Source organism: Symphodus melops, assembly GCF_947650265.1.
Source record: "Symphodus melops genome assembly, chromosome: 15".
In the NCBI taxonomy this organism is placed as follows: domain Eukaryota; kingdom Metazoa; phylum Chordata; class Actinopteri; order Labriformes; family Labridae; genus Symphodus; species Symphodus melops.
In genome coordinates this window covers 17,669,040-17,695,211 of record NC_136705.1, presented here as the reverse complement: position 1 = coordinate 17,695,211, position 26,172 = coordinate 17,669,040, and the positions used below count along the sequence as shown (strand labels likewise).

Sequence of the window (26,172 nt, the reverse complement as noted above, 5' to 3'; positions counted from 1 at the left end):
TTACTGGGAAGCTGTTTACTACTGTATATGACAAAGGCTGGGCGTGCATGCGTGTGCGTGTGTGTACAAGTGTGTGTGTGTGTGTGTGTGTGTGTGTGTGTGTGTGTGTGAGTGTTTATGGGGAAGGGGGCTGCTCTTCCAGCTCCACAGGCAAGGTCTTGTGTTGTAATGTAAGCGTAATAATTATCAAACAGCATCAGGGGCTCTGGGTACGGGCTTTAACAGGGGGAGAGCATGTTTGATATGTAGAATCAGCCCATAGTGCATCCATAGAGGGTGACTAAATCGCACGGTTCATGGATCACATTAGTATTGCTCTGCATCCACACTCGCACTATAGGTGATTTCCATTTAGACACACATTTCCACATGAAGATAAATATGACTTGAATCGTAATTTCCCTGAAGTAAATATAATACAAATACAACATAATACAGTGTCAGGCCAGGCAGGCTAATAGATTACTAGCGTGTTTTCCATTTGTATGGTAAGTGGTGAACCTGGGTGGTGGTCTGGTGAGTAACAAATTGAATGTTTAATCCATCTCAGTGCAGATTGAGGGTATCAGAAAGATCGCTAGTCGTATGAGTTCTCTTGTGACTGCTAGTATATGAGATGTTTTTACTCTTCAGGGGTTTGGGGAATGTTATTGGATTAACAAGAGGTGCAAAGTGGTAGATAAATGCAATTTCTTATCTTTTCTCGAGTCGTCTATTATTTTTCAAACAGGTATTTGGATTTGACGTGCGGTATTTTCAGTCACTGAGTGCTGTAATCTCTGTTGTTGGATTATGAACAACTGTTTCAGTTAGATACTCACATATTTAAGTGTACATTTATATGCCACATTTAAAGTAGGACATGAAACTACAGCTTTGGCATATTTCAAAGAGATTGTAAATACTTAATTGTGTTTCAAATTCTTTTCGAGGCTTCTCTCTTCTATGCATTTTCAAAATACGACATATGAAAGATCTTTGTGTAGAAACCATGACAAATATGCAAAAGATATGCTTCCTTAATGTGTCCAAACATTCTCTCAGCACATGTTTAATTCTTTAATAAGCGTTTGCGCTGGCATTTTGGTGAAGCGAGATTAACGTCAACAGCACAGCATCTCCTATAAAGTATGACAAATTGATATTTTTATATAGCGTAATCTGTTTACTATGATGTTTGTGCGAGGAATTATTACAAACTAATTAAAGAAATCACTTTGATATAATTAGTCAGATTTCAGGAAGCTCATTAGTAGTAATTTGCATGAAAAATAAGCCCTGTAGTGGTGCTTAGACTCTGCTATTCGATCTGTGTTTTATCTGGTTACACATCAACCCCCATTGTTTGTTGTTTGAGGCGCTCTGAAGTGGCCCACAATATTTTTTAGTCCTTGCCCTGAGAAGCGGTGGGGTATCTTTTAACAAATTCGTCCCCTAAAGCAAGTCAACCTGTATGTGGAAGCAGACACACGCCTCTGTGTACATAAGGCAGGAGGAGCGAGAGGCAAAACACTGTCTATTTATCTGTCAGGTTCCTGACAAAGAACTGAGCTGACAAGTCAGGGTTTCCCTCCGCAGAGCAGGGGGGCTTTGTTCACCGTACTTACATGCCCAGTCTATGCCCAGAGACTCATGTTATTTGCAAATCACATTCTTTGAAAACTCACAAACGGGGCGAGACATGCCACGCTATGGGTTTGTCAGCTGCCTTCACAACAGCTAGCTGTATCGCTAACAGCGTGCGGTTCGGTAAGGAAGCAGCTTTCTCTTAGCATTTGCCGTGCTGTCACTTTTTCCAACACATGCGATGTGTGTCTTCATGCTTGGGGTCTCTCCTCCCTCAGAGGGTTGCCATCTTCCCTTTGGACTGACAAATAAAACGCCCACACTCCCGCTGAAAATAAAAAAGAGGGGGGGAAAAAAAGACACTCCTGGAATTACATCATTTTCTGCTGAAGCAAATCTTCCAGAAATGGATTTAAGTATATTATACCCACATAAATGATGATGATGAAAATAATGATTTCAATCAAAAAGAAAAACATTTAAATGCTTTTTTTTCCACAGTACCCCTGTCTTTGGCAGAGGGACTATAGATGCTGGTACAAAAACAGGACCTGTTTATTCTCTATACCCTTTTCCCACCATGGACGAAATCCTTCCCTAAACATCCGGACAGAGGAGCACTTGTGTGGCGCTGATGTCACAGACCTACCTGGCCTCCCTCTCACAAAAGCTAAGGTATCATTAGCTAGGTCCACACAATGGCCATTCAACCAAGCCACTGCACTCCTCAGGACTTGGGAACAATGTTATTTTTTGTCTCAGAATTATAAAGACAGAGTTTTGCAGGAAACCTGACAGACAAAACCCTTTAGAGGTAAATGCTCCAGGCGGCTTTTGGGTTTAATCTTTTCCCATTAGCATTTTGCCCCCCTCCTCTCCCTCTTGCTCACACACAAAGACCATATTTACAGGGTCAAAAGTAAAGGCTGTGAGTCTCTGGAGACTGCTTTTTTTTTTTTTTTTTTTTTTTTGCAAAGATCTGCACTATGTATTGACAACACTTTGAAGTTTTATATTGTATCCCTGCTAATATATTTTTAACTGGACTGTTGAATAGTTTTAATATAAATAGAAACATGTGTTTGTGTTGGAAAAAAACCCATTTCTCCCCCACTAAATAACAACAAAAATAGAACATGATTGTTCACTCCTAAACCAATATAGCTAAAAAAAATCCCTCATGCAGGAATAGTAAAAACGATTAACCCACAATGCAGTGCTTTATATGATATAGCAGCTATGTTGTCAACAATGCAACTGCCATGCTAAGGGTTCATATTTGCTACCTATGTGTATGTGTTTGGGTATATGTGTGCTTACGTGTGCGTGTGCACACATTCACTCATTCTTGTGTGTGCATGTGTGTGTATGTGTGTGTGACTCCATGTGTGTGATTCATTCCAGGGCAGTTTTAGTCCTTATAAAATATTCATTTTGGTTGTGCAGGGCCCTGTAATTGCCATCTCTCACCCTGAATTATTTATACCTCGCACAGACTGACAAAGCTTTGCCATACGGCCCCAGATGAATCAGAAAGCAGCCATCTCTGCTGCCAACAGCACTGGGCTTTCACACAAATATGGCAGCCACGTCTCTCTGCCTGGCCTCTCTTAATTTGACATTTTCTTTTTCCCCCTGCCTTTGTCCTAGGTGCACAGAAAGGTTACCTGTTAGCTTTAAGCACCGACCCTCTCACTGTCTTTCTGTCTCTATCCCCCCTGCCTACATGACAGTCCACAGTGGGTGTTTTTTTTTCTTCTGAGGACGCGTTAATGTGGCTGCGATGTCAAAGTGGCTGCCTCATGTTTTATGATGACTGACCAGTCCTGACAGCCACTTTAGATGTATGTATTATACATTAGTAATAATATGATGTAGAAATGGGCCTGCATACTTTTGAACATGCATGGATAGATAGCAAATCCATGGTAACACTGGACACACACACACACATGCAAATATGCCTCCACTGGTCCAGCAGGATCCAGCATGGCTGTGGGTAAACGGTCAAAGCCCCCCTGCTGGCCTCGCCTGTACAGCTGCGTTCCTCTGTGTGCCGCCTGGGTCTGATCACTCCGAGGTGCCACAGCAGAGAGACGGCGCTGTATGGCTCTCATTGTAGACCAGCTCTGGAGCATTCCAGAAGCCCCCATCCAACACCCTAAATACCACTATTCAACCAGGCCAGCTTCTCCAACATATGCTTATCTTCCATCTCACTGGAGCAAGGAGGTGCTGACTGGTATTTCCTCAAGGCCTCGAGCTTCGACGCTGACCAGTAATCAAAACTCCACATTTTTCCCCCCCTGCGCAAAAATAACCTGGAGATACCTCTGTGGTGTCCAGCTGGTGTGCTGAGTAAAAATTCCTGCATTGTTAATGATTAGTTTTTGAAAAGTCAGCAACCTCATGGCTGTCGAAGTCATTATGAGTAATCAGCATCATACAGTTTTTATGGTGATTCAATATTTTCGGAGTCCCAGTGGGGATTTGGATGATGTTGGCTCTATGGCAGCAACCAGTGTTTGATTCACTTTTACAATAGAGCCACGCAAGACAAAAAAAAAAAAAAAAAAAAACAACAACAACGCAGAATTATTTATGTTTTACGTCTTATTATATTGTGTTCAAAGCCATGGTGGAGAAAAGGGCGAATTCAGAGTAAAACAAAGAACAGCGTGCAACAGTACACAGCCTCAGCAGTATCTTGATGTGCGGGGAAGGGAGCGGCAGAGAGAAAGCTCGGGGCTAAACATGCAGTATGTGGCTGGCTGGAGCTAAAAGCTGCATAAAGCACACAGCCTTAGTCCACTGTTAGCAAGTGATGGATAGTTAGCAGGAGCTCTGAGTCTTCGTCTAATCTGTTACAGTAAACCTGTGCCAAAGCCTGAAGGGAATCAGTGGGGGCCCTGCAAGGAGTGGGTTTGACGTGAAACCATTTGTGAAGACGAGCGTTTCTCTTAAGTAAGAAACTAACAGTGTCCAGAGAGAGAGAGAGAGAGCTGGAGAGAGAGAGAGAGCGAGTGAGACAGGAGGTGAGGAGAATGAGTGAGAGTATGAGGGAGTGAGAAAAGGAGGAAGAGATGCCATAATGAGTCCTGTAGCCATGGAGCAAATGAAGAGGGATTGACAGAGTGAGGGATCCTCAAGTGAAATAATGTCAATGCCACTCTGCCCATTAGAGAGAGAGGGGGGGTGTGGAGGAGAGAGGGTAAAGAGGGATGAATGGAGGGAACACGACTACATGTGAGGGTGCAGGGGAAGCATATAAATTATTTGTGACACCCACGCAACACACAATCAAACACAGTGCACTAACAAAATATGAAATATGAAACAACAAAACAAACTGACAATAGCAGCTGGGGGAGAAAAAAAATAAAGAAAATGAAAACAAAAAAATATATAAAGGCCTTGGAAATATCCCATAAATTCGCAGAGACATGAGCAATAATAATCACAGTGACATCTGCCTTGCTGCTCTCGGAGGAGATGGGCCGAAGCAGAGAGTGGAAGGGGTTAATCTCCCAAACCCAATAAGGTTGTATAGTGAGGCACTTGTTCCCTGATAAAGAAGTGATAGGATCTGTGGGTCCGGTCCCTGGGCGCTTGTACAGGGGTAGAGCAAATATTGTTAATGTGCTGTGGTTTACTTCGGCTAAGGCGAGAAAAACAGCTCTGCTTGACGAGAGAAGACAGCAGCGAACCAGGGTACGACAAAACGCAGCTCAGCTCAGCTCAGCTCGGCCTCCCGGGGACTTATCCGGCATGAATATATATATCCCGCTCAGTTGCATAAATAAGTGTTGGGCTAAGATTAAGATCTATAAGTGTCTCTATTTGTCGTTTTACCTGCTCTGCCTTGTCACAACAGGGATCTGAATGCAGTTCAGTGGAGTGCCTAATAACTGAAGCAGTAGGTAGGGAAGGCAGGAGGCTTGACATTAAGACCCTGGCGTTTTGGAAATCCGATACGCTATTGACCCGTGTACTACTATCTCAGCGTAGAGATCTGGTGTCAGCAGATTGTAGTCTGGTGTTGGGAGCCGTTTCTTACAGGGCTCCTGTAACAGGGGCCCATTGAGTCTGGGAGGCAGCTGGGGCCTGATGGGCTGGAGCTGGGTGGTGATCGATACTCACAGCCCCGCAACGGATGACCTCACTGTCATGGCTGCCGGCTGTGGACACTGCATGCTAGTCATTAGTGCCGGGGCACCAATCAGGAGCTTAGAGTTGTCAATACCTGACTCTAACAGATACTGTGGCCATCTGTCAGTGTATTGTGTAACAAATACAGGGAGGCTCTTATACACAATGAGAACAAGGTGTACTATTGAAGGAAAGTAGCATACTTTCATTTTCAGTTTACAAAAGCAACAGGAGAAAATTATTTCAGATAGCTCAGTATGAACTTTTTTATACTTTTTTTTTTTTTTTTTTAGTTATTAATAATAATAAAAATGTGAAAATGAATGGATTAAAAAAAAATGAATGAGAACCATCTTCCGCTGTGGTTGCAGCCGTCTTAATAATACAGCATTATCCTTATTTGCCCTCTTCACTCAAATCAAAGGAATGGACATTTATGCATGAGTGACATCAACCCTGCAATTAAGTTGGCCATTTAAATGAGAGAAGGCCTTCCTCACCTCGCCTGTTTGTTTTTTTCCCCTCTCTCTTTTTTTCCCTATTCCCCTCACTGTTTGATGATGGGAGAGGGTGAGCTAGAATTAGGGCGCTGGGTCTTCCTTTGAGTGTCAGCCTAAAATGATCAGAGTAAAGATAAGAGGGTCTAGCAGCCCTCAAATCAGTCAAAGTGCCAAAGTCGGCCTTTTTCTCCTCAATTACCGGGTCTGTGAAGCCAGGGAGTGGAAGGCGCCGAGCCTGCTGCATTACTAAAGAGACAATCTATTTCCCCTTTGACCAGAGGGAGAGAAATCATTATGGCATGATTAGTAGCTTCGGCAGTGGGCGAGCATGGAGGTACTACAGGAGAGTCGTATTAATTGCCTCAGACCGAGGCATGAGCGAGAATTGTTTTAAGGTTGATTTGTGGACCTGTATGACTGGCTGTCGGAGATAAAAGCCGATGTCAGGTCTTAGTTATACTGGCAGACTTCGGGCAGAGAGGGAGAGGGTTGATGTCAAATGAGCTTCCATAGCCGCCCTGGAAGTCTTTCTCTATATGCCTGTCGATGTCTTCCTCTTTGTCTTTCTTCACACTTCATAGTTTTCCTTTACGCCTCCCACTATCCCTCCCTCTGCTCCCCCCCCCCCTCCTCAGATGGACTCCACCCCACCCCTTCCCACATGCACTCCCTTTCTCCCTCTCTCTCTCTCTCTCTCTCTCTCTCTCTCCTCCAACTGATAGCTGCCGCGGCCGATTATTTCATCCAGTGCGGTCCACTGAGAGCCTCCTCTCCCGGCTTTGGAAGAGCTTTAATTAGCCATGTTAATATCCCCTTCATTGGCCTTAATATCACTCAACACCTTCCTCCATCTCAGCGGCCACCAGGGTCCCCCTGTCCTGTCAGAACAGCTGATTATTGAGAAGGATAGCTTTAATCAAACCTAATTGCAGTTCATTCTTTCTCTCTATCCCCCTTTGCCCTCCATTGCCAACATCTAATGGCAGCGACGACTTGATATCCCATTAAAAAACAATTAAACAAGCTCCTTTTGTCTCCGTGCGTGCCAAAACACCAGCACAAACTTCTGTAGATATTTAAGAAGTAAAAGAGAGAGAGAGAGGGGCCTTGTCTTAATTGCTCTCCTTTTCACCAAGGACCAATTTGCGCTGCGCTCATGGAGAATCTTAACCAACTCAAATGTAATGGATGCTATAGCACTGCTTCTGCTGTGGACTATGAAAATTAAGCTTATCTTTTTAGCAGAGAAATTGTGCTTAATTGCCTTCATAACAGTAAACATAAAGGAGCTACTTTATGATAGCGTGGGCACTCCATTTCTTGTGTTTATTGTTTCTTAACTTTTGCTTTCGCCAGAGTAGAAAACAAGTACGTGAAAGCATTAAAGTATCCAAGAAAAGAGACTAGCCTAACTCTGAAAGTAATGTGTTTCTTTTATGAAGTCGACGCATTGCCTAGGAAATGTATTCTATCTCTCGGGCCGACATAAATTGTCTACCAACAGGGGAAGCATGCACATGCACACACACACATATAGGTGTGCAGAGGCGTGAGCACGCACGGCAACCTCACACACTGGCTTTACCCAATCTGTATGAGAGGCGACAGACAAATAAAAGTCGTATTTCAGGTCTGCTTTCCGCAGATGTCTGCTGCTCTACATTATGACTCTTTGGGGAAATAAAAACAGGGTCAGGGAATTAGAGTACATAATGGTCATTTTGATGATCAGCCAACAGATGCAACCCGAAAACACAGCGAACACAATCAAGCGAAATGCACTAATGACAAGTCAGGTTTTTTATGGCCTCGCCACACACCGACAGGCAATCAGCATTCTGGCATGGGTTAAAACGTCTTTTATTGATGTCCAAGCCAAAGCTCCTTGGATGTGGAGTGAAAATATTTTCTCACCTCTCCTCTCCCTCCTGGGCCCTCAGTAGAGCACAAGGTACAGGAGTCTATCGAAGAACGCTTCTAAATGACCAGTGCATGTGTTAATGTGGCCAGGGTTAGAAGGGTCATTTCAGACTCTGATTTATGGCCTGGCCGGGATCCCACTGGGCGAGCGAGAAGTCTTAAGTGTTGTGAAAGCGTCCTCGCAGGCCACACAAGCCACTGTATTTAGCTGAATGAAATGGCCGTGCAATCTATGGTGCAATCTATGGTAATCCGATGAGCCGCTGTGAATCTGTGAGCAGAGGTTGTATTACAATAGAAACCGCAGTATTGCATATAGTAATGCTAGTGCAATGTGATGAAAAATAAATATCACGGTGTGGTATTTATAATGAATCAGAGAAAGCAAAGGCGCAATCAGTCGTGATTCTGTGGGGAGAATTTGCAAAAACAGCAAGTCAATTTCATTGTTTGCTCTGTGTGGTCTGAGAGTTTTCACAATAGGCTACATTTGAGCCATTTTTTATTTTTTTCTCCTCACTTGACTTGTTGTAGATCGTCCTCTACGTTAAGCTGCTGAGCGTATGTTGAACGTTCTCAATACGGGGCTTTTTTTTTTTTGTTTCGCAATAAATTCTGCAAGATTCATCCTGGAGAAAACAAGAAAAGGAAAGGCAGCTCACAAACTAACCAAGCCCAGATCTCACTCAGACGTGACATTTGTTCAGAGACGATTAGCCAGGTTGTAATTTGTGGCATAATTGCCTCACCCACCCACAAGTGCATGGGTGTGTGTGTGTGTGTGTGTGTGTGTATGCGTTATACTTGTGCTTGTGTGTGTGTGTGGCATACGGTGGTCCCAGGAGTGTCCGCCTAATTGCCTGACAGGACTATAAGTTTTGTGGCGCGCTCTCACCTTGTTAGGTCCTTTATCCCTGATGCTCTTCAAACAAGACCTGGTCACAGGTGGGCCTCATTTGCTTCCCTATTGAACAGGAGAACTTTAATTGCACAGGGGGTGTCCTGGGATTAAAGAGGTGGGTGGAATATCAAGTGACTTCCTGTATGTTAGTGGCAGATGGGTGTTGGGAAAGACCTGTGAACTCAGGTGAGCGGAGGAGATGACAAAGAGACTGATGCTCTTGATTTTGAGTGAATGATAAACGCGATGACTTCCCAAACAAAGAACACCACACTTGTTTTCTGAGTGACTGGTTAAATGGATCTGATGCGAGAGTGTTTGGTAACCTCTCCCCTAAATATCCCACAACGTTATCATGTATCTTCAAAGGTGTAATTTATGCCCTTTTCTTCTGTTTTGTCCTCTTTTTCAGATTCTTCCTAAAGTTCTTTCTCAAGTGCAATCAGAACTGTCTGAAGAATGCAGGGAATCCACGAGACATGCGCAGATTCCAGGTGACTGAAAATCTATTTTACACACACGCTCTGTCTATTTCTGTCTCTCAGTGTCTCGCCCTCTTTTTGCAGACACACACAGGTGTTACAAAAGCACAGCTACACCGCACTAAGTCACATCGACAGACCCTCATATACGAACACGATTCCATTATTGGCACTGAAGGAGGCAAAAACGAGTGCGGGGGAAAAAAGAGAGAGTGAGGGATTTTGTGTCCCGTGTGCTCTGGACAGAATATTTATTAGGAAATACCATCTGACACAAATAAGGATAGAGGATTTAAGAGTGCCATCAATTGTGTTCCTGACAGCTTTCTGAGCCTCAGCGCGGAGGGGAGGACGATCCAACCACATGTAACAACAGTGTTAACTCAGGATCTGTCTGGCAGCGGAAACGCATACTTTCTTATACACACATATGCGCAGGCACGCACACACACACACACACACACTCACATTTGGATGTATGCCTATAAATGCTAGGAGTGCATATATTTGCTTTCCCTACATCCCTCTCCTGTTCTTACTCACATATGCATACACTTAAACTCACACATATGCAGCTCTCTGTTTAGCCAATGAAAACCATCTTAAGCCATCTGAAAACCATCATTATTGCGGGCTGCCAAAGCGCTACGATTTACACTAAAAGGACATGACTGTTGAGTACTTTTTTTTACTGCTTCTTTAACCCTCTTGCTTCTAATGTGTCAGCTAGTTGAGCCTTAAAATTATTGAACCCCCCCCCCCCACCCACCCCAGCTGATCCATTTATCCAACCATCCATCCATTCGATCCCGACAGTTTCACCACAAGCAGCCCACTAGGTCAAGGTGAGACAGTGAGAGTTTAGCGTGATTTGTCCTATCAAGATAACGACAAACTGCAGGAGGTGCAGCCGTCACTGACAGACCTGTGCTGTGATAGAAACACACCAACACACAGGCACACACACACACACACACACACACACACACACACACACACACACACACACACACACACACACACCAGCATGCTGCAGGAGGGAGCTCAGACATGAAACAGACAAGACAGGGTGTCCCCTCCTGATGTCACCACCATCAGACCTCCCCTGCCTCCTCAAATCTTCCCTTAGGGTGAATGTGGACTGATGCATGACAGCCACCGAGGGCTTTTCACCTCTCACTCCTGTGTGTCAAAAGGCATGCAAGAAATAAGTTGTAGCAAAAGTAGAAATGTACATAAAGTTCAAAACAACAAGATTTAGGATTTTTTATTGCTGCTGATCGTTCCTTGTCTGCACTCCAACAGTTTGCATGTCATTTTCCCCTTAAATAGATTTCCCAGATGCTCCAGCATAGGTGTTTCTCTGGCTAAAGTTGTGTATTCTGCATGCCTTCCACTCCACTTATTACCCCCAAAAACCAGCTGGAGGCCAGAGAGGGCCCAATCCATCATCCTCAGCTTGGCCCAGCTCTGAACCTGCTCGCAAGAATGGAGCTCTTTCACTTCCCCTCCACCCCCTTCCCAAACCAACCCCCCCAAAAAAAAAAAAAAAAAAGAAGAAAAAAAGAGCGCCCCCCTAAATTCCACTGCTACACCGAGGTCACTCACCGGCGAAGCAAACCTGAGAGGGGCTCTCTGTTTCCGGCTCAGAAACACTTTGGCCCATTCACACGCGGCTCACTGTTTGGAGATGTGGTAGCCGAAAAAACAACAACAAAAATAAGCATTATGAAGTATGAAGTGTGGCCTGGAATCTGATCCTGGTAAAATGTTTGCTGAGTGATGGGATGGGGCATGGTTCAGTTGCTAATGACTCCAGTAATATTTTAAAAGGGAGGCCTTCCACCCTCAAAGAGATGGACAAGCTGATCAATAATTCTGAGCTCGGGCTATGATGACAGTCGGTCGAGTGAGCACGGAAATGGTATTTTAGTGATCGAAAAGTCAATTAGTTGTACACAAGTGCAAGATGCTAAAAAGCAAAAACAAAATGGCAGAGAAGCAGGGTAATTGTAATGCGATATGTCTGAAGAGAACAATGGCTTGAGGAGGTTTTACATCAGAAGCAAACAGGCATGTATCTGAACACAAGAACACAACAAGAGTATTTAAAACATTCATCTATCTGCTCTAACCAAAACAAATTAAAAATGAGACTTCTGAGATCTTTAACTATATGTTCCTTTCTTTTTTTTTATCACTTTGTACTAAATTGCATATTTCCCCTTCAATCCTGTTGCAGGTTGTCGTATCGACGACCGTCAATGTGGACGGCCATGTCCTGGCTGTCTCCGACAACATGTTCGTACACAACAATTCCAAACATGGGCGAAGGGCTCGCAGACTTGACCCTTCAGAAGGTACGCCTCCTTATCTGGAGAATGGTAGGCACATTTTTACATCTTATAATTTGCTACGCTCTCCCCCCCCCATCCTCATAGTTTCTTTTAGATATCATCTCTTTTTTTTTTAACAAATCACACACCTAGTTGCTTATAGTTTTTTCTTAGCATCTTTATACCCTCCACCATTTCCATTATTCACTTTTTTAAGTTGCTTTTTGCCTCACTCATACAGTACCTGTTGTTGCTTTGACTGGAAATAGTATACATCACTTAGTGTATTTAGGATTTCAGTATCACAAAGAAGGATGACTGAACTATGATTTTTTTTTAAACGTTATACTACTTCCAGTCTCCTAATGCACCTACATTTGTCCTAAAAGCCGATGTGAAACATGATCAAATTGCTTAAGAATTTGGCTGTGAGGTCAATTTCCTGTCATTGGGTTCTGCAGATTTAGCTGTGAGAGAGCTGAAACAGGGGGAGGAAGGAGAAAGAGAGAGAAGGAGGAGGGGGGAGGGAAGGGTGGGTTGATGGGGTGTGTGTGTGCGTGTGTGTGTGTGTGTGTGTGTGTGTGTGTGCGTGTGTGTGTCAGGGGTGGGGGGGGGGGGGGGGGGGGGGGTTGGCCTATGAGAAAAACAGAACTTACTGTTTTTCTTCCAACTGATTCCATATGATAGACTGATTGCCTGCTCAGCCAAAAAGAGAGAAAAGAAAGACCACCAAACCATGGGAAATTTCAAAAAGTAAAACGCACGAAACATAACCTTCTGACCCTCGTGGCCTCCGCTTGCAGATGGGTTAGCACACACAGCTGAAAGATTGTAAGAAAAAAAAAAAAAAAAAGAACACAACTGACTTGGGCCAATTGTGAAAATTGCTTATCTTCAGATTTCAAGAGCCAATTATGGCTGGGCAAACAGTTTATATACACCACTGACTAAAACAAGCTTCTCTACACATTAATGGGCATTAATGGTTCTATCACCAAAAGCAAATGTAATGTTTAATACAACAACGACTAATAAAAAAAAGACTAGACAATTAATATATCTCTGTGCTCTGCAGTCCTAGTGGGGGGAAAAGCTAATCTATTTGTTTTTGTCTTTATTAATGACTCCTCTACTGGAGAACAAAATCAAATAATTAAAGTCCTGCCCGGAGCACCAAAGTCATTATGTTCGCTGACGTTCTGTTTGTGTGTTTCACGTTTATGACACGATAGGTGTGGATCGCCTAGCAACCAGTTTCTTAATGAGGGGAGCAATTAAAGAGGTTGAGCCCTCGCCTCCATGTTCCCCAGCCCCCATGGGACCCTCTATGTTGTATATGTGTGTGTGTGTGTGTGTGTGTGTGTGTGTGTGTGTGTGTGTGTGTGTGTGTGTATGTGTGTGTGTGTGTGTGTGTGCTTGTGTTCTTTACAGGTTGCCCCAACCCATCCTTTTTTTTTTTCCTCTCTTCACCACACTCCTCAAAGCAGCAGAGTGACGCCCCGTAAAGCAAGAAAAAGAAGCTATTGTCAACCGCCCAGTTGAACATGTCTTTGTCTAATAACTTTAATACACCTTGTCTCCGCTTAACCGCGTGTGCTCACACAAGTTGAGATCTATTTTTTTTTCTTCCCATCCCCTCCCTCCCTCCCTCCCTCCCTCCCTCCCTCCCTCCCTCCTCCTCTCGCAGGCTCGGCTCCATAACAAACTAATTTAACATGCATCAACAGCAATCGCTCGCTTTGTTTGTCACCTTTAACAAACAGAGATGTGACATGTAAGAAAAAGGGAAAGCGGGTCATAAAATGTAATTCAAGCCATGTCCTCCATCGTGCGCTGACAACTAGCAGGCAGGCAGACAGAGGGTGCTTTAAATTAGCAACACATTCTTCGTCTTCTTTTTGAGTTCACTGGGCGAGAAGCCTCAGATATGTGAGTGAAACCGAGAGACATCCCTCTGCACTTACACCGACTGCCTTGCCTTGATCAAGAAGTGCTGCCCCCTGTTGGCACAGCCGTGGGATAGCCCGTGGATGACAGACTGAATCTCACCATGTGACATTTTTGTTCACTTGTGTGTACTGTCACACAACAAGCATATTATGCATTCAGACACGATTGTGCTTTGTGGCTGCCTGTCACTCAAACATGTATGGATTCAGGCTCAAAGGTGCATAAACATGCTCACAAATAGCCCAGTCTTTCACACACACCCAGCAGCATCACCCCCCCTCCCCTCCCCAACCCCACATACAGACACACACGAACAGCGCAGAAATAACGCACACTCACACACGTTCCTCAGCTCAGTTCCACCATTATAGAGCCCCAGACAATATAGGAGACTCAGCATAGAGCCTGCAGCGCCTGCCTCATTTGCATGCCAAGTGGCTGTAATGCTGTTAGGGTTTATGCAATAAAGACAAGTGAATCCAGACTGCTGGGTCTAAGAGGAAGAAAAAACGGAGAAAGAGAAAGAAAGGGGGAGAAAAAGGAGAGGAGGAGAGGAGAAAGAGTATGAGAGAGAGAGGTTAAGAGTGAGCGAGAGGCAGAAGGAGAGAGAGAAAGCCAGAGAGGGAGAGTCAAAGGGAACAGATGGCCCAGGGAGAGGTAAAAGGTATAATCCCATCAGCTGCACTATCAACCGACCATCTGGACATCCCACAGCACAATTACAACACATTTCAGCAGGCAGAACAAAGGACGGCTTCTCAGGGCCACATCAGACCTGTTTGAGTGTCACAATACTAGAGCTTGGACCTCCTCTGCTCAGATCTCGGATCAGTTTTGCCGTCGTCTACGCCTAACCCTAAGCAGAGAGGGAAAATATTTGGATGGATCTCAGATCAGCTGCCAGGAAGTCATTTGACAGCAAAGTGGATCTTGAAATAAACTCCAACACACAAACTAAACAGATATGGCAACAATTCAGCTAAAAAGAAAATGGAGAAAAGACGAGCCATGACAAATGAATTCAAAGTAAAATTTCCTCCGCTGTAGGCCAAAGTTTGCAAAGACTTAGTGATGCAACACCCTAAGCCGCAGGCCGGCTCTTTGCATCCTCATCGGTCCACTCCTCATGATGCCGATCATCTGCTGAGGGGGGCATTGTGCATGTCTGTCATCAGATCGCCTGCACTGACTGTGTAATCCACTTCGCCACGGTCCCCATTCAGCACATGCTCCCCTCTCTGTCTGTGCATTGAGACATATGCAAATTTTTTAGGCAGAAGGGTGGACGGCTTAGGGCCTCAGTCGCTACCTCTCCATGGGTCCTTCTGCGCGTGGGAGGGGGCGCTGGGATTTCCGAGGTGGTGCATGTGTGTGTTTGTGTACGCCTGTCGTAGGTTTCAGGCTGCAGCTGCCCCCCAACAGTCCCCGTCACCATCAGGCCCTCTTCTTGCCTCATCTTCCTCCTCCTCCTCCTTCCTGCCCCCCCCACCCCCCCCTCCTCTCTCGCTCTCTCATCCCCAAAGTCAATTTGTTTACAGTAATTTTGAAGGGTGAATTATTTGCTGTAATCGTCCGCACTGATGAAGGTCAGGCCCTTAGAGGGGGCCCAGCATGCCCATGGAGGGTTGGTCCTCTTTCAGACGCTCCGCTTCGCAATTAAGGAAAGCAAATGTCACTCCTCCAGGCCTCACAAATGAAAATCTGTACGAGGTGATTAGCATGAAGTCAACAGCGCCTGTTAAAGTCAGATTCCCTGTAGTACTGTGTAGTGTGTGTGTGTGTGTGCACTTTATGGGCAGCGAGAGAGAGCAAACATGACCTGAACAGACCCAACAGCAAAGCAAACAAAGGGAGATGTCTTGTCTGAGGTGATCCATACAACAATGGCCGCCTGTGATTTACTTACTGCAGGGAAAGGATAATAGAGGTGCAAGACTGAGCTTGTGGAGGGGAAAAAAAAAGGAACTTGCGGAAATAGTTGCTCACATTTTGCGGAGTAGGAAAAACATGCACGATTCATAGTGTATTAAAAGATATTGATGGAAATAGATTAAATTTGATATTGCTACTTTATGGCTAGCTGTCATGCTATTTCTGTTGTAAACACGGTGTTGTGCTGAAAACCATATTAAGGTAATGCATCAAATGACAGTGAATGTGAGGCACCAGATCACTCAAATTAGATTATAATAACAACCCCGACTGTTGATGAATGGCAGAGCGACGTCGCAGAAGTCATGCCAGATGAAAAGCATTGTAATAAACAATATGAAATGGATTGAATCGATCACGAAAAGGAAGAGGGAAAAAAAAAGAAAAAAAAAGCACAATCTGAATAATTCATGAGTGCATTTCACGTTACGAAACCTGATACTACACTCAGTGTGTCTGCACTGTACTGCATATGCAAGAACAAACATCATGAAAGAACGTGAACCAGCAAAGCTTTAGCTTGTCATTTCCACTTTAACATCCTGTATTCTTGACTCATTTAAGATGTGTTCAACTTTGAAATTTTACTGTACATGCCGGCTGCATGCTTAATCAATTCTGATAGCTACATTTGCCCTGACACATAATTTGCTCCATCAAATCATTTTCCTGGCGAGCTCGGCGTTTAGCCTTTGTGAAGTGGACCATTTGAAGGGTCTGCTTAACTACACCACTCCGGCGCGCTGATAAATGATTTTGATTCTCATGCCTTAAAGGACAAATCCATCATTTTTTTTTTCCAGGGGGCAATTTCCATGATATGTCTTTGTGTGTGTGTGTCTGTGTGTGTGTGTGAGAGAGAGAGAGTTAGAGACATGCAGGGCTCAACATAGAGGGTGATGCAGTGATGTGTCTATGCAGGGAAAAAGAGACACGGGCTTGACTGTTGAAGCTCGGGTGCTGAATTTGCTCTTTCTCTTTGTCTTGGATAAGCAGCCACCCCGTGCATCAAGGCCATCAGCCCCAGTGAGGGATGGACCACTGGAGGAGCCACTGTCATCATCATAGGGGACAACTTCTTTGATGGCCTACAAGTTGTGTTCGGCACCATGCTCGTATGGAGTGAGGTATGATGGAGATTCTTGCAGATTTGACAAAATCGGATGATTGATCAATGATTGGATTTGAGTTTTGGTGTCTGGCGACTGGATTGATTTGCATTCTGATTTTGAATTTAAGGCCAATACTTACAGTATACTGGTACCAGTCTAAGTACAGTTAACGAGAACAGAGTCTGTGTCTGTATTAGTGTCAGACCTATTTAGATTTAAGGTATATTGATAGTATTACAATGACGGTCATCTCTATTTTTTTAAATATCAAATCTTTGAAAAAAGTATTCAACAGAAATTAAGATCAGATATCCATAGTCATGGGCTCATTATTTCTTTTCTTTTCCTGTGCTATGCAGCTGATAACGCCTCACGCCATCCGCGTCCAGACTCCACCTCGACACATCCCCGGTGTTGTAGAAGTCACGCTGTCCTACAAGTCCAAGCAGTTCTGCAAAGGTGCCCCGGGAAGATTTGTCTACACCGGTGAGTCGAAACTCTTCCTCTCCTTCCACAGGCTTCTCCTCTGAATCCCCCTCCGCACCTCCCCTCTCTACTCCCTCTCCCTGGACCGAGCCCTCAACCCCCGAGTCCAGGCGCTAATAACAAACTAACATGGGCCTTGCTTGCTGAATGTTAAAAATGTGTGAGACCTGCGCTCGCTAGTGAAAAAGGTGTTTCGTGGCGGGGGCACCTACGAGTGCAACTCGATCCCCCTCTGACCTGCCATCGTACAAGGGCGCTGCCAAGCTGTGTTAAAGTCAAGCTGTCTGGATAACTCATTCTGCCAGTTCTCTTTATGTCCACCCTGTTGTGAGACGGATAATGCTTTCTGCTAATTCGCTGATTTTGTCAGGCAAAATGTGGTTTCATTTTTTATGAATCAGATTAGAAAGGCAATATCCAGGTTAAGTGCACGAGCGTGTCTGAAGTTCTTTCTTTTGTGATCAGTAAATGAAGTGAAAGGAGAGAAAGTGTGCAAAGACATGAGAGCGGCGTGCATGAGAGGGAGAAGGAGAGAAAGTGTGTGCGTGTGTGTGACACTATAAGTAAGGGATCTGATTATCTTGGCTAACAGAAGGAAGTGGTGGTCTTATCTGTCATCATTGGTGAGGAGACAGAGGTTGCGGAGGTCAAAGCCTGTCTGACCTGGAAGCCTCTGTCTGTTCTAACTCTGATGGGCAGAATGAAACGAAGAGGGGGGGGAGTGTCAAAGCAAACCCCCCCCCCCCCCCAAACACACACACAGCACCCAGAGGCCTCCAGCAGCACAGCTCCGGCCTTGAGCGCAGAAGAATTGCAAAGTGCCCCCCCCCCCCCTCCCCTCGCTTCACCCAGACCCCTCGATCCTGGGGCAGCTGTTTCTCATCAAACCCCCTGCGCCCCCCCCCCCCCTTTTCTCCCCCAAACCACCAACCCCACTACCACCCCCAGCCATCCGTCCCCTTCTCCTCCAACCGTGCAGTCTGGCCCAGCTCTCCTGCATTTAACCTCCCTAGCAGGAGCGGAGCAGAGGCCAACAAGGCACCGGGATAATGAAACAGGAGTGCAGTGTGTGGCTCCGTAAATGTGTGTGTGTCTGTTTGTGAGAGTATGAGTGTGTGTGTGTGTGTGTGTGTGTGTGTGTGTGTGTGTACATGTGTTACTGCACAGCCTCGAGAAGGTGTATAAGTTAAGACATTAATGGCTTCTATAGCACCCTGGTGAAAGTGCCAGGTCCCTTAAGAACAGACCCCATTAGTCACAGAGGCTAAGCGGATTGGGATGATTACCATCAGGTTTTACTGGGGAAACGTGTCCCCCTCTCTCTATCTTTGTTGATTTCCTCCCCCTATTCTTCCTCTCTGTCTTCCCTTGGTTCCTACTCACTTCCAGTTAGTATAAAGATACAATTACCCCTAGAGGCAACGGTGGTACAATTGATTAGTGCGCTGAATTAAAAGAGAAAGTCACCAATGGACAGGTCCGGCTCCTCTCGCTTGGCTATTCCCCGTGTGACTCACCCTGATTGTACGAGGGGTTGACGCTCGAGAGAATGAAACCGTTAAGGAGAGAAGAATGCATAACGCCAGAATGAGGTATCGCTGGCTCCATATGTACAATAATTGCCAGGTGAAAGGATGTTAGCTACTTCCCTCAGACATTAAAACGCGAATGGGGCTGATTCATTGAGTGCAGGAGAGTGGATCATGTATTTAATAGTGGGAACAGTTCATTCCGAATCGTAGCTTTCGCTTCCACTTGAAAAAAAATTGCACTACACGAGCAAATAGGTTTGAAATGACCTGGAGTTACAATAGCTATTACCCTCCTTTACAAAAAAAAAAAAAAAAAAAAAAGGGGGCATGTAGTGACACAGTGCTGTCTAAGCGGCGCCGAATATTCCGGTGTCATATTGGAGAGCAACATGTGAATATCAAAGGTCTAGCTATCAAAGCGAGTGGCTTCAAGCGTGACTTGATAGTGCGGCTTGAGAGGAGTGCCTTTTTAGACTTTTTCATGTTGACTCTTCTTGCACCGCCACCCTAATTGTGGAGATTTAACTCGCTCCATTTAAGAAATTATCACAAATTACCAAGAGTCAACACAGAGGAGACTGCAGCCAAGTCGAACAGCAGAGGGGACACGTCCTCACTCGGGTTAGTACCCTGGAACCGCTCCAAAACTCACAATCCATTCTCAGGGAGAGAGAGAGAGAGAGCACCCTGTAGTAGATGTCAAATAATCCTGTTGGCATTGACTATTGAATGTTTAAAACACTAATGAGACAAACAGACATCCTATATAAAACTTTAGTGGGCTGTATTTCCTTACTGCCTCAAGGAGCTTATATCTGTGTTTTAATTGGCACATTTTTAAAGGAATGACATGTTACTTATTTCTGCTTTTTACAGTCTATACCTTTTACCTTCTAACAAAAAGTTGTCCCTTGGAGCTGGCCGGCATGTCCTCCGTATAATCCATGTATCGGTTATCCATTGGTCCGACTGTCAGCAAGGTTGTAGAAAATCAAAAGGAGAAAGTCCTGGGCTGTACCTGAGGTCAATACTTTATTATACTTTCTACTTTATTAAGCACTGCAAACAGTACATTCTAGTTTAATCAGATATTTCTTCCACAGAATAAAATCTCAATTTTCAGCCTCATTTGCAGCACCTTAACCTTTTTACCGCATGGTTTCAGCACTGTATAAAAGAGTAAATCATAAATAAAAACTTTGAGCATACAGTTTATCCAATTTAAGCTCCTAATTGCATCAGAGCTTTTGCTTTTATATCTTGGCCAAGTTTCCATGAGCGCTTCCCTCCAGGGGCAGCCATGCAGGCCCTTGGTAATATGGTTCTGCAAGCAGTCCTAACACACTCAGCCACTATTTATCCTAATCAGTGACATCCACATAACCAGGATTGCTTAAAATGAACCCCTTCCGCGCCCCAGAAAACGCACATTTACCGGGACCCCATTTGTCATGGGTAAATTGAGGGTCAGTAAACTTCGCCTGTATCCTCCAGTGGGGATCCAGGACATGCATCATAACGTTAGGAGAGAATGATTGGCGAAGGCGAGCTGTCACACATTTGTCAGGGGGAAGGGAACATTATTTGCTAATTTCCCAAGCTGGGCACTGACAGGGTGCTTCGTCTTCAGACCTTTGGTGACCGGCATGGCTTCACAGCTATTAGTACAAGTCAAGTGTTTTTTTTCCCTCCCCCCCCCCCTCTTCACTGTAAAGCGGCAGTAATCAGAGCCATCCGTTCGACCTCACAAGATCGCAGCACACTGGGTGAAGGATTTTGGACCGAGTGGATGCCCCATACAGAGAAGCTGCTCTTGCCAGGCTTTAGTTGAGGGCCAGACAGCCTTGAGGGCTGATGGATCACAAACTTTCCTCGTCAAGGTGACGCTATCGACTCCACTGCACCAAAATCTGACAAAATGGGTATGAGGCAGTCATTCATCAACATAAGGACAAAGGGGTCATGTGGGCTTCACTCAATACTGGTGGAGATCAAGAAATGTCAGGCCTGTAAGGGACGGAAAGGAAGATGTTCCTGATGCTGAAGCAGTGTGTCTTTTCAGTTTAATACATCATTTATACGTCTTTACATGTAGAATAGAAGCCAATAGATATAACCAGCAGAGATATAAATAGTGAAATCCCCTCCCCTCTTCCGGCTTCACTCCTCGAAAGAGGAACATAATGTCATGCAGTCTCAACCCTCCCCTCTTAAACATTTTTAAAGATAAACAAACACAGACGTCTTTATCTGTCCACATCAGAGCGGGCCCTGTGCTGTTCAGCGAGTGACTCGGGTCTATCCTTACGTCTCTTTTCCTCCACCCATGCCGAAACTTTGAAGTCGCAGACTCAGAAGTTGATCAGATGTAGCGCTTCCTTTTCATTTCCTGTCCTGCAGGGTTGGGTTTGGTATTTGGTTGGTCAGCGATGGGGTGTGGCCTACAGCAAAGATATGCTATAATCAAAGGCATTCAGGGAGGTATGTAAACAGACTGGATGTGGAGGATGTCTCGGAAACAAGGTTGTAATAGTTTTTAATTTTCATTTGTTTTCTGCGTTTATTTTGATTTAGTTTAGCTCGTGTTTTGAACTTTTTTGCAAATTTTGTTGTGTTTTATTGTTGTTTTTTTTTAAGTGCAAAACCTGTCAGGTGTGCGACCTGAAAGGGCCAACAAAAATGTTTTAAAAACCCCCAAATATCTACTATCAAAAAATATATACATCTAACACACATGCACAGCCTTTAAAAGTCTGTGTGCCTGTGTCACTGAGCAAAACAAAATCCGCTAGAAACAACTACAAAAATAGAGTCTTTGAAAACCCACAACTGAAGACATTTTAATTGTATTGTTTTATGTTTTCTAGACACACATTTCAGTTGTAGTTAGTTAGCAGCCTTTTAGTTTGTGAAACTTTTTTTGACTACGAGTTCTTGTGATGCTCATTTCTGTTGATGAAAATCACCTCGCTTGGAAACAAATGCTCACAAAATACTTTGAATTCCCAATGTCTGAATCTGCTTCAAGGGGGGGAAAAAAAAACTGTTTCAAAGTCAGGACTATTCTTAATTTTTCTGCTGATTTAAAAGGAAAGGATCCCTCTGAAGTACGAACTGCTGCGAGTTAGGATGAATCAGGCATTTATAAATGTCATCGCCACAGTCAAGTGGGCTGTTACCAGTTGGCACAACAGTTTTAGCATGTGTCAAAGCGTGTTATCCACTCGCCATATCCCCATACCTGCCTGTCTCATTACAACCCTGGTATTTAGCACTAGCTCCGCAGGAAACGGAGCAGACACTGGTTGCCAAGTTAGACGGGCCCAGTTTGAAGGCCTTGTGAGCTTTATGTGGAGCGCGACAAGGTTCCACGGAGGAAGGTCCTTGTGTCCAATTAGAGGGCTGACGTGACACGTGCTCGCACTCCCCCACTGTCAGGCAGCTTGTCAGGTAGGCTTTGAGAGGCACACTGTGGCATTATTCCACAGCGTGTTATCAGCAAGTGACCTGTGAAATCCAGCTCCGGGAAATTGATTGAAATGAGCACTTGCAGTTAGAGCATGTATTTTCCCCCCATTACATCGCTCCGGGAAATGCATTGTGGGTATCTTTCAAGAGAAAAATGAAAGTATGGGCTGTGTGTTTTTTTTTTTCCCAACCCAGTAAGGATGGTATTCATTGATTTAATTTTAATTGGACCCACTTTTTGTCCCACGGTATCGTTAGAGGTCTGTTTTGTAATGGCTCTTAAAATGGATTGTCCTCACTAAGTCACAGCATCAGTCCTCTGCCACGGGAAAGATAGACGGAGGGAGGCAGGGAGGGGGGGGGCTCTTGATAGACGAGGATCTTGCCCCTCCTTCTCCTCCTCTTTTCTCTACCTCCTCTTCTTGCCCCATTTTCAGTATGATCCACACCCAACGGGCTTTAAAAGAACTCCCCCCCCTCCTCCTCCTCCACTGCTGCATTTTGATTGAAATTCATCGGCAAGTTTATTGAGAAATGAATGAGGGAGGCAGCTCGGTATTGACTTTGAGAGGAAAACACAACTCATCTTGAATGAGGGGGAAAACGCGGCCGTAATTTAGCCGTCATCGATCTGTGCCCCGTCCATGTATTGATCTTCATTTTACAATATTAATTTGCGCTTGCAATCAGCTGTGAAGGGAACCCATTTGATTTCTGTTGGCCAGTAATGTGTGAAAGTCCGCCGGTGTCCTTAGAGAAGTGGCACACATACTTTAGCTGTCATCTAAGAGGATTGAACAGGTGTCTGTGGCCCTTTCTAATAATACAGCCGATATGAAGGGAGTCAGAAATTATGGATGTGCAATCTGTAACATTGCTCCCTTTTAACCGTGTTAATTACATTTTATCTGTTGCAGGAGCAATATCTGCTGGAGACTGTAACTGTCGAGGCTTTTTTTTTCATCTGTATTGGCTCAAAGTTCATGAAATTTCAATGAACATTGATCTGTCTTCATTGATTTATCCTAACTGCAGATCTTTGAAATTTTAATTTCCTGTTCATCTTGAGACTGCTGGAGATGGAATCACTCAGTGATAACTGGCTGCAGTGGATGGAGATGATATGGTCAGTGTTAAAACAGATGAGGTTTGCTTTGCGTGGGTTTGCTGTGAAAATTCCAATTTGGCTTGGTTTGTTTTTTTTTTTCTTTCTTTCTTACAAGATGGACTCTACACCTGCATGTGTGTTTTCTACTTTCTTTAAACTGGAACATATCTTTACTTTGGAGCAGGAGCATGACTTCCTAAAATCTGACTCTCTCCATGTTCTCAGGTTTAACTCTTTAGTTACTCCAACAAGATTTTCACTCATTCTCTGCTGGAGTCGTCGAGACGAAGTCGTTCCGTATTTTGAAGCTGCTCTGTACTTCATCCATCTAACGGACTCCAGGTGCCCAGAAGGCTTCACTTTGACAAGTCACAAATGCAATAACACTTGAATGAACTTCTGCCTGCACTGTTTATCTGTCTCCCCCTTTTCCAACTCCCACTCCACCTCTAATTTGTGTTAAGGGGAAAGAAAAAAATAACTGCTCAATGGTGTAGGAGGAGTGGAGATAAGCTCGAAGCAGTTAAGTATAATTAGCGAAAGTAATAGCTGGCAAATGGCAACAAGGCTACGTTTTTATCTCCTGGAAAGATAGAGTTATCGTAATAAGCTGTAATGGCTGGCAGGAATGCTAGTACTCTGTGCGAGCTTCCATTCAGGCTCACAGACTTAACAAGGAACAATTTCCCTTAAATTTACTGCTTTGCTCAAACATTTCCCCATGTTTATACTCCCATACTGTAAGTCAATACTTGTGTTCAATCCACTTCTATATAGACCGAGGGCACTGCGCGCCGTATTGCCATGTAAGCACTTCTGGCTGCCAACGTCGGCCATGTTACACTGTTCCTGTGGAGCGTTTACTCGTGTCCTATTTCCAGACAACATGTAGAAGGAGCAACAGACCACACTCAAATGCCATGTAACATGGCATCCACTCTACATTTTAGTAGCCGCTAAAGAAGCTCTCAGAAAAAGAAGAAAAAAAAATGTGACTGTAGCATGAAAGGACAAGGCAGATTAAGGCGTCAGATCAAAATGAGATTGGGGAAGTGCACATTCCAGGCAGAGGAAATTCCACTGAAACCCTGCCATGGATGCTCATGCGCATGTGTGATATTCAAAATTGGAAATGATATGGTCACAGCTGCACACCGAGTCATGCATTCCATTTGTTCATATTCTGAAACATGATCATTCAGTCTCTAGAGTGAGAAGAAAAAATAAAAAATTACAGAATATTTGCTAAAACCTCGGCGAAAACAGAGGAAAGAAAGCTGTGCTTTTGAGTCAAAATATGGCAACAATAATTTCCGTGATCAGCTGTTCAATCTGACGTTGGGCTTTTGTTAAACTCTAATTATCTCTGAAATGAAACTAAGGCAACGTGTTTATGAACAATGATATCTTTCTTTGTGCAGCACAAGCAGGGGAAAAGATATGAGTTGTAATTGAGCAAAACACACAGGTTGTCAAAATCTGGACAGAAAATGAAAGCAAATGAAAATTCTATTAGTCCATAATGTCCCCCCCCCCCCTTCCCCTCCCTCCCCAACCCATGTGCTCTTCCTCGCTTCTACAAAGTATTCAGATGCAAGCCCTGCCTTACCTCCCCGTGTCTCTTTTTCTCTAATTATCCGTGAGGTCAGTAAGCAAAATGGGGAAGAAGCCAGGAGATCAATACAAATTATCCCTGAGCAAACCAGTGCTGACAGTTTGAATTGCAGCATATGTTTACCCAAAATCAGGCAATTTATCTTAATATCAGGCGAGTAATGCAGCAGGGGTGAGGGGTCACACAATCTCTCCACCTCATAATTACCCGCCTCTAAAACAGGAAAGTGGTATTGATTGGCCGCGAGCCGGGAAGCGGGCGTGACTGGAACGTGCCAGCGACCCCTCCACCCCCCCCAACACACACACACACACACACACACACACACACACACGCACACATGCACACACACACACACAAACACACCGGCCCCTATCATACCTCCCGCCTGAGTCCCTCCACCGCCACCTTCCATGGGTCCCTCCTCCCCTCGGCTAGACTCCCCACCCAGAACAGGATTTATGGGATGTGTGTGGAGGGTTTCATGTTTCCTTGCAGAATCTGTACAGAAGGGGGGGGTAAAAAGATGAGTCCCCCCCCCTGCCCCCCCCCCCCCACCACATCTCTCTTCCACTATATTATGTTGGAAGCACGAAGAGGGCCAAACTAATTTTGGCATGCGCAGAGTCATGCAAGGGCACTGCAGACTTGCCTGCTCGAGGCTGAGAGTGACGCTAACAACAGAGTGTAAAGTTGGGACCTAAGGTTGTACCCAAGATTAAAAAAAAATAAAAAAACAAAGATAAAGGATGAAGATGTGGATGAAAAGAAAAAAAAGAAGAGAGGGGATAGAGAGAAGCTTCTGTCAACATGTGTGGTGAAAGGAAATGTACAAAGAGCAGCCTCAATGACTCTTGTAAAAGCTCAGCAGATGAAAGAAAATCTTTGCTGTGGAGAAAAAAAATGCGCGGAGCAACACGATGGACTCACACATAACGCATTTATTGTCCAGATTGAATATAAGTGCTCAGTATATATCATCAGTAGCTCTTACAGGATTATTGACATTGTCTGTGTCTGTCTGCACCCAGTGTACATGCTACGACTACAAAACTGTCAACTCATCAACTGACAGCACCGTTTAGCGCTAATGCAAGTCTCCATCAGCTGTCAAA

The 26,172-nt window shown here is 44.5% G+C and overlaps 1 protein-coding gene across 4 annotated transcripts in view; it reads left to right on the top strand.

Moving 5' to 3' along the window:
* The window catches only part of LOC306835921 (transcription factor COE3), a 68,955-nt gene that overhangs the window by 30,254 nt on the left and 12,529 nt on the right, over positions 1 to 26,172 (top strand). For 2 of the 4 annotated variants that reach the window (XM_079362722.1, XM_079362724.1), the window contains exons 7-10: positions 9,449 to 9,530; positions 11,761 to 11,878; positions 16,733 to 16,863; positions 17,208 to 17,334. In XM_079362722.1, the coding sequence (XP_079218848.1) occupies positions 9,449 to 9,530; positions 11,761 to 11,878; positions 16,733 to 16,863; positions 17,208 to 17,334 (458 nt within the window). Of the gene's footprint in view, positions 1 to 9,448; positions 9,531 to 11,760; positions 11,879 to 16,729; positions 16,864 to 17,207; positions 17,335 to 26,172 lie in introns of all 4 variants that reach the window. The other 2 variants (XM_079362721.1, XM_079362723.1) reach the window with 1 other exon arrangement.